General features: G+C 39.1%; 1 protein-coding gene across 4 annotated transcripts in view; it reads right to left on the minus strand.

The window, feature by feature from the left end:
* The window catches only part of LOC128456881 (RIMS-binding protein 2), a 59,891-nt gene that overhangs the window by 27,760 nt on the left and 17,600 nt on the right, over nt 1-14,531 (minus strand). For all 4 annotated transcript variants that reach the window (XM_053441287.1, XM_053441288.1, XM_053441286.1 and 1 more), the window contains 4 exons: nt 8,243-8,350; nt 7,311-7,439; nt 6,090-6,266; nt 5,154-5,339 (listed from right to left, as the gene is read on the minus strand). In XM_053441287.1, the coding sequence (XP_053297262.1) occupies nt 5,154-5,339; nt 6,090-6,266; nt 7,311-7,439; nt 8,243-8,350 (600 nt within the window). The remainder of the gene's footprint in view (nt 1-5,153; nt 5,340-6,089; nt 6,267-7,310; nt 7,440-8,242; nt 8,351-14,531) is intronic.

The raw sequence follows: 14,531 nt of genomic DNA on the forward strand, positions 1-14,531 counted from the left end.
GCACGCCCCCTTCCCAGTGGTCCAACTACAATCAATGAATAATCCAGGGGAAATCCCTGTAGCCTGCAACATGACTGGAACTCATTAGCAGGAACTTGTCCTTGCTAATTAGGTTGCGTGTTAGTGACTCAAATGTTTCAGAGTATGTTTTTTAATCAATTACAGCTACACATTCATCTTCACAACTTGTATCACTGGTCGAACTGGGATGCAGGTGGGGGACAGGCTGACATTGCTGGGGGGTTAAGAGTCGGAATCAGTATCTAATTTTAGAGCAAACCTACTTATGCTCGGAGTAGAACTGTGCTAGTGCAGCCAAGGCCATGACCCAATAACAGGATCAAAAGCACTGTGCCACGTGCTGCAGAGGGGATCTCAACTTAACACTCTACTTTCCTTTACATTTTAATCACTACAAGGCACATTACTGTACACCTAACAGTTAGGTATAGTCACAACAATGAACAGAGAAGATTTCTATTCTGCAATGACAAAGGGATACCGCAAAACAGCCATATACCACCAAAGATCAATTTATACGTGTATGTGATCAACTACCTGCAAAGATTAAATAAATTCTGTTCAGTTTTCCTGCATCACAGTTAAAAGCCTGTTAAGTGCCTGTGTGTTGAATGTGCAGGAGATTAATGTTCTTCTTCTTTACACATGCGTCGCAGCTCACATCAATGACAGGTTTAGGGTTGTTCTTAAATAGTATGTTCACAGTAGATGATAGACAACCTTAACAGAGTTAAATAACTCATTTTGACTGTTTAGCACAGATTCTGTGGCACGCCTGTGAAGTTAAGCGAGGCCATCCCTTGTTTATCTTTTGGATAGGGGACCAGATGGTGTGAGTAGTGGTGACGAAAGGCCAGCAGGAGGCCCCTTTACAAAAACAGCACACAGGAATGAGTACCTTAAACTAGTGCTTTGCTTTTGTGTCTTCCTGTTCCTGATTCCTTTTTGTGGTCAAACATAAAGAATGGCATCATCCCATTTCGTGATCCAAGCATCTTTACAAAGTGTCTTTGGTTAGTCATTTGGTTAGTTGTTAAACAGTCGCCGTTCTTGTGATTCCTAATTAGCTTATAGCTCTTCATACTAGTCCACTGGGCTGGTTTAAGCGGGTGGAGTTAGTTGCTACAATCTGGCAGCCATGCAGCGAGGTGGGAGTGACCCATTAGTCAGCTAAGATCCCATAAGTCAATTTTAACAAACCCCATCGTTTTAATGATTACTTCACTACTTTGCTTTACTCCTTCTTTGGAGTTTAGAGCCAACTTTCACCATGAATCGAATCAAAATTAAACATATCAACGTAGTAATAAAATTGTTTTGAGATTGAGATAGTTTAGTGGGACTAACTAACCAGTGGTAATATTTTAAAATCAGTATGTCATACATCAGCCTGCAGGTCAAATCCTTTAAAAAAGAGCAATCCTTTTTGTAAAGGGAGCTCACAATGATGAACAGATATAATCAGGGTTAAGGCAACGTGTGATATAATTCTAACATGGTTTTGACGAATAAGCACGAGGGGGAATATTACATAATGCTTCATTTATATGATGTTATGAGGACTAAAGGGACTGTCATAGAGAGAATTAGACCAGGGCTTAAAGCTATTAAGAATCATTTGCAGTCAATGTTTGAGATTCTATTCTGATGTGTAGCTCAGCTGAATGTTAATACTTCAAAACATTCAAACAATATATCTTATACCTCATATACAGGAGGGGATTATTTTATAATTGGAAAACTAAATCAAGACATGGAAGCACTTTATGTAATTGCAACTAAATATTTTTAAATATTTTTAATGGTTTAAATTTGTGTCTAAGAGGCAATATAGAATCTTTCCACTGATGATTGGCCACGTACAATCACAGATTCTTCTTTAAAACTATATAAATCTAAATTGATCCTGCAAACAGAAGAATCTTTTCAGAGGATTATATGAACCTTGACCAAGGAAGGAAGAATTTAAGAATGTACCATGTTATGATGAAGATGAAAGGGTGAATCATGACATAGCAGTACTACAATATAATGTTTATACATATCTATACCCAAAGTACCCAAAGCTTCACTCAGCCTCAGGAGGAAACTATTGACCATTGTATTTTTATATGAAGTATATTTAAAATAGACAATAAATTGATTTAATGAAAATGTTGTACTTGTTTTGGGCTAGACTGGTCACAACTGTCAAAAGATGAAAATTACAAATTTCTAAGCAATAAGTGCATCAAGATAAAGCCTCATTTTAACAAATATGGGAGTGAGTATAAAGCTGCTTGGTACATGTATAGATTTATTGTGTCCATTTTGGTCTTTTAATAAAAATGAATTATAACCAGGAAGTAAATGTTTATATTCAGGGATGCTACAGTTAGCATTAGCTTAAATTGAAATATGTTGATACTGGCTTTGATAAGGTAATAATGACACAGAGATGAACACAACATACTGACATGCATTTGTTTTTGTTTTTTGCATTAATAAAAAAAATGCAATCTATCATCTGTTACCTTAAGTTGACCTTAAACTTGAACATGGAATTCATAGAGTACATATGAGCGTTCTCCCCGTTTAGTATGCAATCAAGCACTGAGTTTAAAGTCAGAGAGTATAACTGTAGTTATTTATTAGTTATTTATAGTTACTTATAAACAGTTCTAGCATGAAATATTATTTTGGAATTGTCCCCACATCCCCTGGCTTTTTTCTGTGCAGCCTTTCAGTAACATTTTACAGACTATACCTGGTGAACGTATCTTACTTTATGTCCTTTGGCTTGACTATGTAATTAATGATAGGACAAAAATTCCTAATTTAAAAACTGAAAACAGCAGTACTTGTTTAACCTCGGAAAACTCAGAAACAATAATTATATATATATCTACCATTGTGGTCTTTGAGAATGTAAAGTCATTTATAATAGAAACCTTATTCATTAGAATTTGCAAAATGTGATTGTCTGCAACCAGGTTCAGTAATAAACATTAACAGTTGTTAATTTTGGATGCATTAAAATTGAATTATAGTCGTAGATATTATAAATATTGAGTAATGACAGTCATATGCATCATTATACATAAATGACCTGATAAAGAATGCAGCCATGTCTTCAGGTTATCCTACTGCTGAGGTCATGATGTGTGGTTTGTCGGATGAGGTCCATGTTTAGAGGCTCACCCCTACTTGCACACTACTTCACACAGTCAGGAGCAATTGTGGACACTTCACACTGACGTGGTCCATATATACTAAAGGATCAAGTACTCCCTGGGCCCATGCATACTAAAGCAGGGTCAGATCCCATGCAGCAGGCCCTGAACACCATAAGCACATTGGTATAATCCCTGCAGACTACTGAAACGGGTAACTGGATCACTTCTTTTAAAAGCACCTTAATGGATTGGCCTGGCCGTTGATTTTCTTTTTAATACGAAGCATATCAATGTCCGCCAATCAAACGCTGTACCACCCTGTCTGTCGCTAAGTCGGTTTGTCCAAATTCTACATCTGGACGCTCCAAAATATGACTGAGGATAGAAAACTGACTGGCTGTCCTTGACCAGGCCTCATATGTGTGCCATCTCTCTAATGTGTAAGAAAGTGGCCGTGTCATCACACACAAGCTTAGATTTACTTTAACTGAATTTAATTTAAAAAAAGCAGCCATAAGACCTTGATGAAAATCTCCTTCGCTGCACTGAAGGGCTGCATGTAAAATACTGATAATCTTTCAGAGCGAGCTGCCGGTTGAATCATATAACACAAATACAGCTCCCGTAGCTTGGTGCCCATTCCTTCACACCCCAGATTTGTCATGACACTGATTTGTTTCCAGTGCCAAGTCACAAGTTTGAGTCCTGCACAGCTTTATTCTCACATCCAAGCAGACCCATATGAAGTTAGCCAAGGAGAACTGCACAGGACCAGAGATACGTAGACACAGAGATAATGAAACCATAAAGGACGACCTACCCCTTTCGTGTGATCTGTGGCAACGTCAAGGCTTCCCTCGGCCTGCTAGTTATCCAGAGCAGGGCGAGATAGAAAAGTCTTTAGTGCGGCTGGAGTCTTACCTACCACCCAAAACCCTCTCACCGCTGCCACAGCAACAGAGAGCGGATTACTGGACTGTACCATTCTGTTGTTAGAGGGGATTAGAGTTCACACAACATGGCCCCTTTCTGGGTGTGCGCGTGTCACTGGCAGTGCGTGTGTTCGTCCCACAAACGAGAGATTACCACAATCGACGTTCTCATTTGAGCTCAGCAGGAATATCATTTTACTCCTTTCGCAGGCAAAGCCGAATTTTACATAAATATAATGGATGTTTGCCTTTATAATCATATAAACTGACAATAATTCAAAAAAATTATTCTTTAAAATCAAAGGACACCAGTAAAAATATATTGTCCATATTTCTCCATTATAACAAATATGAGCCTAACTAAATTATTATTAATTATTAATTTACATATTTATATATATGTGACACTGTATCCAGTATGTGCACATTAAACATTTTTGCCAGTGACATACATCTCTGAGCGTCGGTGAAGAACTGGTTCTAAGAACTGAATACCGAGCAGATCAGTAATACATGCAGAGAGGATCAGAGTGTGTGACTTTGGTATCTTTGATCAGGCCCAAGTTCAAGACAGGGAATCATCTCATTATGGCTTGTGGCAGATTAGTATCAGGTCCAACGACAAGCCATTATATAACACTGTATAACAGCAATCAGAATTTTTTTTTTTTAGATAAGCAACAAAAAGTATAAACCCAATTTAACAGTAATAGCACCACCATCAATGCTCCTTGGTGTAAATACATGATCTCCTTATCCGTGCATGTTTGTAATCACACAGAAGTATCAGCCCACCAGCTTTCCAGAAACGCCTTTAAGAGCCTTACACTGGTTTAGGTAAAAATGTCTGGATCATTTTGAGCTTTTTATCTTTTAAACCAATCTTCAGTACAAAGAAACTATGATAGAGTTTTACTCTTTGGATGTCAGTTTTAGATTACAGTTAAACTGAAGTTTTAGTGGGCTTGGACAAAGTTTTGAGTCCAACAGAAGTCAGTGTAGAGTTGGGCTGTGCTTTGATATGAGGGTGGGGGGGTGACTTTACCTTCTCCTCCACCTCCTCCTCTTCCTCTGTTTCTTCACACTTCTCCAGGCCGCTGGGGTCGGGACTGTGGCTGTGTTGCTGTGTGGAAGATGTGACGGACAATTGCCTTTGGAGCCGCAGCACCTCCCTCTGAGACTCTCTAAGAAGCCTCTCAAATTCCAGTCTGCCAGATGGAACCGGGGAGTCCTGAACAGACATATAGACATGCATTAGAGACAGCCATACATGTTATTTTAATTTTTGTTTTACAACAGTGTCTGTATCTCAAACTACTAAACTGATTCAAAGGAAGTTAATCTCAAATAAAGATATAAAGCAATCTCAAATCATTGCATTGTGATCTAATTGTATTTTTTTTAACTGACCTTGTTTAATTTTCCATCTTCTTGATTTTAAATTAATCTTGCGTGCTTTACCCTTCCTCACTGTCACCCTTGTGACATAATGAATGAAATGTGTTTTGGTTGCATTAGAGATTTAGCACAGTCATTCTAATCAAATCAATGCTCAGCTCATAGAGTAAGACCTTTCACTGTTTAACACAGCACATGTTCAAAGTATGAGCTGTTAAGTCACTGTACCAGTAATTAAAAACAGGCATTTAGAAAGGCAGCCTATTCCTGCACTGTCATCGAGACATCAGCAGTGACGCAGCCTTTGTAATACGGGTTTAGGAGGTAGTAAGGATGAGCAGTGCCCATGTTGTCCAGCAGAGGGCGAGCTTGTGGCATAATGAGCCTTTGGCAGGGATAGTCAATAGAGGAATAAGTTAATGTGTGGCACAGCAGAGCAAAACTCTAAAAATCAGTGATGTTCAATTATTTTATGTGATCTTAACCTGAGTCATCTTTAATTCCAGACTGAGCTCAGGTTCTAATTCATAACCACATCTCAATGTTTGCTGAGTAAGTAGTTAATGGGGAAGTGTTGGAATACCTTGGTGGTGCCCAGTCGTGCCTCCAGCTCTCTGCACTCCTGCTGCAGGGCAGCAATCTCTTTATCCTTAGACAGTAGTGCATCAGCGTGCTGGGCGAGGTCACGAGCTCGCTGACGGGCAAACGCCCTCTTGTACTGCTCCACTGACCCGGGTCTCATCATTGACGGGGAGTTCACCTGTACAAGTGCAAGAAGGAAACATACTGAATGTACTAATCAGCAGGGAGGACACCAGAGGGGAAGTTTCACTGAGGCTTCAAACAATAACTGAGGCAAACTAACTCAGTTTCTAAAAAATCTGTATACATCCGCCTGTGACCTAAACAGTCGGGACAGAGAGAGATGGCCCTTGAGATGACTGCTGTACTGTAGATATACATATAACATACTACAATATATATAAATATAAAAAGTGTTTATCACACAGCTATTCATTAGAACAGTAACAATACATTTGTATTGGATTAGATTTGATCACAATGTATGGTTCTTTCCTCAGAATAGTGTCTCATACGTGTGATGATGTGGTGCTGATGTACTTGAGGACTTAAGATAACTATACTCAAGTATAACTAAACAAGATGCTCCACATTCCTTATTTCAACACAGGCACGTGGTGATCAACGGATATTCTCCCTCTAACACGACATAAGTTAGGTCTCCTAAAATTCTGACTTTATTCTTTGAAAACCACGACTTTATTCCCATAAAACTACAACTACATTCTCACAATCCCAGGGTTTTATTTCCGTTTGAGTGGCCCTCATGATATGTTGTAAGATGATACCTAACTAGAGAGCAATGCTGCAAAACAGGTCAACCATAACACAATTAGAAATACATGTCCACATGGTTTTATGAAGAATGTAAATGTTTTAAACTGCTTATAATAGTGTTTGTTTTTTGTTCTGCTTTATATAATCTTTTTTGTCTTTGTTGCATCTCTTTTGTAAGATATTTTTTAACTTACTATTGAGTTCTTGTGACCGTTCTAGTGATGCATTAAATTATTCAGCAGGGTTCTGGTATTTTTCAACAAGGCTCCCATTCATCACATGCTCAACTATTCCATTCAACTCATTACCGGACATTATGATGATGTGGTGATTTGGATGGCTTGCTTGATAATGAATCACTCCCAGCATTTGGGTCAGAGTGCAGACAAATAGGCCTGGCAGTTCAGTGTGAAATAGTTTGAAGCTTTTTTTGTGTGTGTTATACCACTCTGAGGTTTGCCTCCTGCAGTTTCCGAGCTCTTTCTTCCAGCCTCTTAGCGAGAACAGCGAGCTCTGTGTTCTTTCTCCTCAGCCGCCTGACCTTCTCCTCGGTCTCTGGGGCGCTGCTCTTTCGCTAAACACAAGGGAAACAAAACTCATCATCAGACAATGCCAGCAGCAAATAGTAACACAGCAATGCACAACAAAACGGGCGCTGCAAATGTTATTGAGGAGTCGTTGTTCAACAGGGAGTCAGAAACACTTCCTGGCAGGGCGTTGGGTTTGTGATACGATATTTCAGTATTTTAAAGATTATCTGAATCGTTGAATTTTTTTATGTGATATTTTGTCTCTGATGCAGTTGTCTTTTTCTGTCTATAGTCCCATTCTGTGGGGATTTAATTAATTAAAGTTAAATTTAGATATAAATATATACATTAAACACACAATTTAGTTATTTTTATTCACATTTACTCAACATGATAGCGAACACTTGATTAAATGTGACGATTTGCATTGAGCCAAAAATTAAATATCAAGTAACATGGACATTTTATATGAAATTTAACTACAAAAGTCATAGTTTCATGTTATCCCTCTTATTGTGAATTTTACCAATTTATTTGACCAATTTACTTATATGTGTATATATACACAAATACAGTTTATTTCCTCGTTCAATCATTTTATTTGATCTTATCTTAGGGTTTTATATATGCCTGTGTCACCTGCATGGGGGGGATTTCAGAGGACAGACGAGGAAAGGAAAACATGCAGACTTTTATAAACTGAATAAATGTGAAATAACGACAGATATCAAGTTACAGTTCCTAACAGACACAATGCTCATAAAGATGTTGTATTCAACGTGTCTTTGCACCTGGCCTACTTTCTAGGAAGCTTTGTGTCAAGACTAACTGTTATTTTTAGTCTTACCAGCAGGCAATTTTCCTCCCTCAGCGTGGAGCAAGTCTTTTCCAGCTCATCAAGGGCTCGCAGGAGTTCAGAGTTCTGACGAACCAGGAACCCGTAGTCAGTGCCATTCTGAAAGAGGAGCACAACCACAACATATTCAGTTAACTGACTACTTCTTTTTTGCTTTGCATAATAAACAAAAACCCACATACACTTTAACAGTGAAACAGGGATTGATTTGTATCTCTACAACATTGCTTCAATCATGTCCCATCTGTCGGCCGCATCAAAAGCCCTGCTTGTCAGCATGTGTTCACATAGCCACTACTTGTAATGGCAACTAATTGTGGCTGACAGATGACAGCACACTGAAAATACTTTTCATTAGACCAACTCAATTAGTCCACCAGCAGCTCTGAACACCTATTACTCCACAATAACTCAGCATAAAGAGAGGAACAGCTCTGCTCGCACGTCGCACTATGGAGAGAGGAAGAGAGGGGAAGATAGGAACCAAATCACACAGATAAATCAGAATAGACTATTCCTTTTTGAATTGTTCTGTTGTTTTATAGACTTAATTGTGTTATGGCATTTAGAACATTCTGGCACCATACTGTCATAACAGTTGTACCCTGGTCACACATATGCAAATGTGAAATGAATATCGATGGTCCAAGTTCGCCAGAGTGGAACTCCACATGAAGCTACATTGCGATTGGATTTATGTGTAGTAGTGATGGAGTAATAATCTTGTTACGTTGTTTTTTTATTGTGAAGGGACAGCTGAACAAAGCAGCAGCCAGCATGGCAGATAGTCAATGTGCTGATCAGGACTGTCATTGGTGCTAATCGTCCATGTGGAGGATGGCTGGAAGGGGTGATGCTGCTGTGCCTCAGTGCCTCTGTGTCAGGGATGCTCTAAATGAGCTCTGAGCCACGAGGGGACAGGTTGAGAGAAGACCTGGCACACATGGATTGAAGAGAGAGCAGATGGACAGACAGACAGGGGAACAGATAAGCTGGAGGTGAGGGGATGGTTCTGCCCTCAGACTAAAACACACCAGACAAAACAGTCACCTGGGCCCACTGTGGCTGGTATGGCTAAATATATGTGACAGGTCAATCTGCACACAGATGTGACACACTAGTAAACCTGTTTAGATGTCTTTGCTGTTTGGAACCTTTTTACTAACCTGAAATATCCCTTTGCCATATAATCACTCTTCTAACTACACAAAGACTAATGTCATATTAAACATCCTGATGATATGGCGCAGTCCAAAAAATAAATGTAACCATCATCTTGTGAGATTATGTTGTCTTGGCGACTGCAGAAGATGGGTGATCTGTTGGCTCTCTGGAGGGTCTTTAATGCCCCTGTACCTGTGTTTTAAGTCAACGCTAATGACCAGCTGTTTACTGAACCAGCAGCTGAGGCTCCCGTGTGTTTATCTTTCAGTAGTATTATGATGGTGACAGGGGACATCCAGAGTGTCTACTTAGCGGGTCCTTAACTGGTGCCAGAACTACCATATGGTCTAAGGGTAAAACCATGCAGAGCAGCAGACACAATATGAATGAAATTAGGAACACCTGTTCTACTGAGGAAAGACCCTAACAGAAAAAAAATACCAAAATATAGTAGCATGAATAAATAAATTATGTGCAAAAAGACGCAATCTGCACAAACTTCCATCAAGTTGGCAGAATTAGACGAAAACTACTTCAAATGCAATATAACATGGTGATAATAAACACATGCTTTAGTAATTTGCCAATACTCTCTAAATTTGTTGTAAATATCTTAAAGATTTAATTACTATTTGACACTGCATGCAATAAAAGATGCTTCTTTTTCATGGACGACACACTTATAATCGATGCAGGTGCTGAGTAAGCAGGTACATTGTCATTCAATGTGATTGCTCTCTTCAAGCACAGCTTGGCACCAGCTACAATACTGCCACACAAAATGTTGTCCTTTTATTCTGGTTAACAATAGCTGCACCTTAAACATTTGATAAGGAAACTACTGACCCTGTGACATCAACAGACACGACTTATCCTTGAGATTTTCACACGATTGAAATATAGTTGATACTATTTGGTTGAAGTTTCTTCTGAAATAGAATTTAATGTATTTTAAATAGCAATTATCCTTCTACGTGTTTTCCTTTATTGGTAGTAGTGGAGTCCCAAACTTGGGATGAAAAAAAAACTACACAAACATATAATATAGTGCAATTCTGTCTCATTGATATCAGCCTCACTCTTCACACATTATATTAACTTCCTGCTGATGTGAGTGGATCATCCACCTGCTGCTGCTACAAATTAAAAGCATACAACTGGCAAAACACAAGGGCCTTTTAAGCAGCTTTTTCTGCTAAGGATAACACTCACTCATCACTCACTCACACACTCAAACACACACACACACACAGACACACACACAACCCTATAACAGGCAGACAGTCTGCAGGACTTACTCTTCTCACCCTCATTACATGATGTATTGGGGTACACTGAAAAACTGCAAACAAAAGCTTGTCATAAAATCCTGTGAACAGCACTTCATGAACAGACTATTTGCTATTTGTTCACGATGAATGCATTTTCCAGGGACAGATGGAAACTGCTTATTGAACTATCTTGGCTAGATTTATTTGTTGCACGGAATTGCCAGTATTAGCTCTCAGTCAAAATTCCAGTTAAATGCTATGATTCTTTCATGTGAACATGGTACATATTAGACACATGAATAGCGACAAAACTATTTACTCCTTCTCCTAACAATATCACATCATATTTAAGCATCACTCAGAGCAAGTAGCAATCACTCAAAAGAGACACAAAAAAATGCATTGAACTCGAAAGCTGAAGGAATGGTCCAGGAAAATAGGAGCAGGAATTGTATATTTAAATTGTTGTGGCTGTGGATACAGAGGCTGTTTCTCTATTTCTACCCGTTATACATATAATGATCTGCTGACTTTCCTAGATCCAGATTTTTTTTTTTTTTTTTTCATCGAGATCCATTAATTCTGGTAATTACCGCTACAGTTCATGCAGCCATTACGACACACACAGATTTCCCAAGGAATTGTTTTGGCGGCATTTTTCTTGTCTTTCCTCAACATAAAAAGGGCAACTCTTTCAGAACTCAAGGTGGGGTACTTTGGGCTCAGCTCTAAGATGAACCTTTTTGTCTTTGAGTGTTACTTTGCCATCAGTCATATGAGTCTGCCGGTCCCAGTGAATCAGTCCTCCTCTCAGGAAGGCGATACTAAAGCCAAATCTTTCACATTAGACGAAGGCCTGCCAGAATGAACTTAGCCTCTGCCTTCTTCCATTCTGATTCTAATGATCTTGGAGTCCATCCATTTCTTGTAATTGTTCCCCGTGAATCATACCGAAACACCGGAAGCTTTCCCTGAAGCATGAGGTAATGCTGGCTCCTTGTAAACTAAAGCCAACCCTGCTGCCACAGAAAAGAGCTGCAGGTGGTGAGGTCTACTCAAGGCCAGTGTATTAGCATTCAGACATGTGCTCCTTCTCTCTCAGTGGTGCTGTTCTCACATGGGTCTGGCTCAGTGAGCAAGGCAGATGTAACTCAGTAGCAGGAGGGCAGGGGTCTCCATACAAACGTCTGTCAGAGGAGCCAGAGCCTTGGGCAGGGCAGATGGGCCTAATGGAGCCATATTCCAATGCTCTGTTTGAATCTGTCTGCAATAATTGCGGTGACAAGCAGATTATAATACACACACACACATACACACGCGCATGGATAAAACACACACAGACACACAAACACAAACACACTATACTGACACCTATACTGATACTGTCTGCAGCCTGCAGGGTCTAGACAAAACTTATATGCACCATGGATTATTAACTTTTTAGGATTTTGAATTAATTTTTGTCAATATCATCATGAAAATGTAATGATTTGATTTGATTGTAAAGCTGAAAATATAATACATAGTAATAAAATAAGTTATTTTGATTCCAAAATATCTTTTACGGGATACTGAACCCCAAATTGTGAATTATTGATACGGAATATACTATATCATATATGGAGGCAGTAAGTAGTGATTACGCAATAACTTAAATGAACAAAACAAAAATCCAAAATTACCCATTCACCGTCCACTCTGAGTAATCCTGCTGTGAGAGCTCTTGTGCCCCTGCAGTTGATAAAAGCAGTGGTGGTGGGTGTAATATATTTTTTGTGCATTGAAAAGCCCCTAAGACATCTGGGTCAGCTTTCGTCAAAACACCCTTCTCTGCTTTTCCTTCCTTAGAAGAGGATGTGAATCAAAGTGGGCTTTTCAAATGATCACAAATCATAGTTTGCTTTAAGGGCTGCAAACCAGCTTGTCAAACACACATTTTTTTCACCTACACTGATATTAAATTTTCACCAGAAACTGCTCTACTTCTAACCTTACTGTAACCCCACTTCATGTCTCTGACCACCTCTTTATCTCTTACTCTCTCCCACTATCACAAACTGACAACCCTACCACATCAACAAACTCTGAACCTGTCCGTCGGAACATTGCTCCCTCTGTCCTCCTCTCTTGATTGTCTCTGTCCTCTTACGTCATGACAGGACGGCAAGTCCTCCCCAGCTTCGTTGTTGTCTGACACATAATTAATTTACCCCGATGACCTGCTCACTTTTCAATCTCTTCTCGCCTCTTTCTCTGCCTCCTCTTCTACAGCCAAAAGCTCTTTTTACCAAACTAGAATTCCATCCTCATTTTCAAACCCCAAAAGCTGTTCTCCATCTTTTTCCGACGCTTGACCCTCCCAGTCACCCTCCTCCTTCCACCCTTCTATCAAGCCACTATGTCAACTACTTTACAAAAAAGATAGATGACGTACGCTTCTCATTTTCAAATCCACCTTCTGTAACTACATTTCAATCAACTTCATCTTTGTTCCCTTCCTCTTTCGCTCCGTCTCCCAATCAAGTTCTTACCTTGGTAACCTCTTACTTATACTACTTTGTAGTTAAGCTTTCTTGAAGAAAATTGTACTTTCTTGATTCTTGTTGCTCTGGGTTTGTACCCTCATGGTCGAATGCACTTATTGTAAGTCACTTTGGATAAAAGCTTCAGCTAAATTAAATTAAATGTAATAATGTAATGTCATGAATTTCCTGTTTAGAAGCTTTGTACAGGTGAACGATAATTATTGAACCCAACACTAGCTACGTTTAAATGGTGACAAAAGGCATTATTTTCAAAAAGGTTGCGGAAACATAAGACGTATGATGTAGTTTGCATGAGCCATTATCAGACTAAGCTCTGTGAAATGAGAATATGGGTGGAATGTTTTATTAGTCACTCGTGTACACATCATTATCTGGATAATGTCTTGTTCAGAATAAGGTCAATGGTCAGATTGGACTTCAAAGTCAAAGTGGGCCCACACAAGGACAAATTATTCTAGAATCACATGGCTGTTGGGCTACACAGCAGGTGGTTCCTGGACCAGCATATGTTAATGACCTTGAATGTACAAACATCCTCAGCAATGACTTCATCCAATCTCAATTATCATAAAACAAAGATTTATAGACAAGCAAAACAACCTCAGTTTTTGAAAAATTTTAGCAGTAACAGTGTTTTGTTTCAAATTATGTTCTATTTCTTGAAGTATGGCAAGCTGATACTGACAAATCTGATCTTTGTAAAGAGAGCAGTCTAAAATGTCTCATGACTATCTGGGTCAGTAGCTGTTTTATATGCCTCTGAGGACCTAAATTAGATGTCTGAAGGGTTTTCTGAGATTCATCCGCTTTGTGGGCATCTTATCGGCAGCCTGATAAAGTCGAGAGTTAACACAGGTACAAAGTCTGTGTCTTACTTAGAGACAAGCTGCTTGAAAAACAGTGAAAATTACGTTGTTTCGAGTCGAATAAGAATGTCGGGGCTTGCAGACACTTGGATGACACCACACCTGCAGTATGTAGGCATGTTGTGTTTTTTTCTGTTGTTTTATTACGTCTGAGAAAGAGATCAATTTGGCTGAAACACTGTTTACCCCTGAAACTTCTAAAGTGTTTTGTGGACTCAACCCCTTCACCCACCCCTCCATTGGCATTGTGGCTAATAGATAATGGTGAGCTATGCCTTTAATGAATCAAATGATATAAAAATCTTGCGTACACACTAGCATAAGATTTATCTGTTCTCAGTTTCAAGGGTTTGTTTTGTCAGAAAGTGCAAGTAGACTTAACTTCAGTGTTTTATATTTAAGTCATTCCTATTATCCTACCAAAAACATCTAT

The sequence above is a fragment of the Pleuronectes platessa genome, chromosome 15, assembly GCF_947347685.1.
Source record: "Pleuronectes platessa chromosome 15, fPlePla1.1, whole genome shotgun sequence".
In the NCBI taxonomy this organism is placed as follows: domain Eukaryota; kingdom Metazoa; phylum Chordata; class Actinopteri; order Pleuronectiformes; family Pleuronectidae; genus Pleuronectes; species Pleuronectes platessa.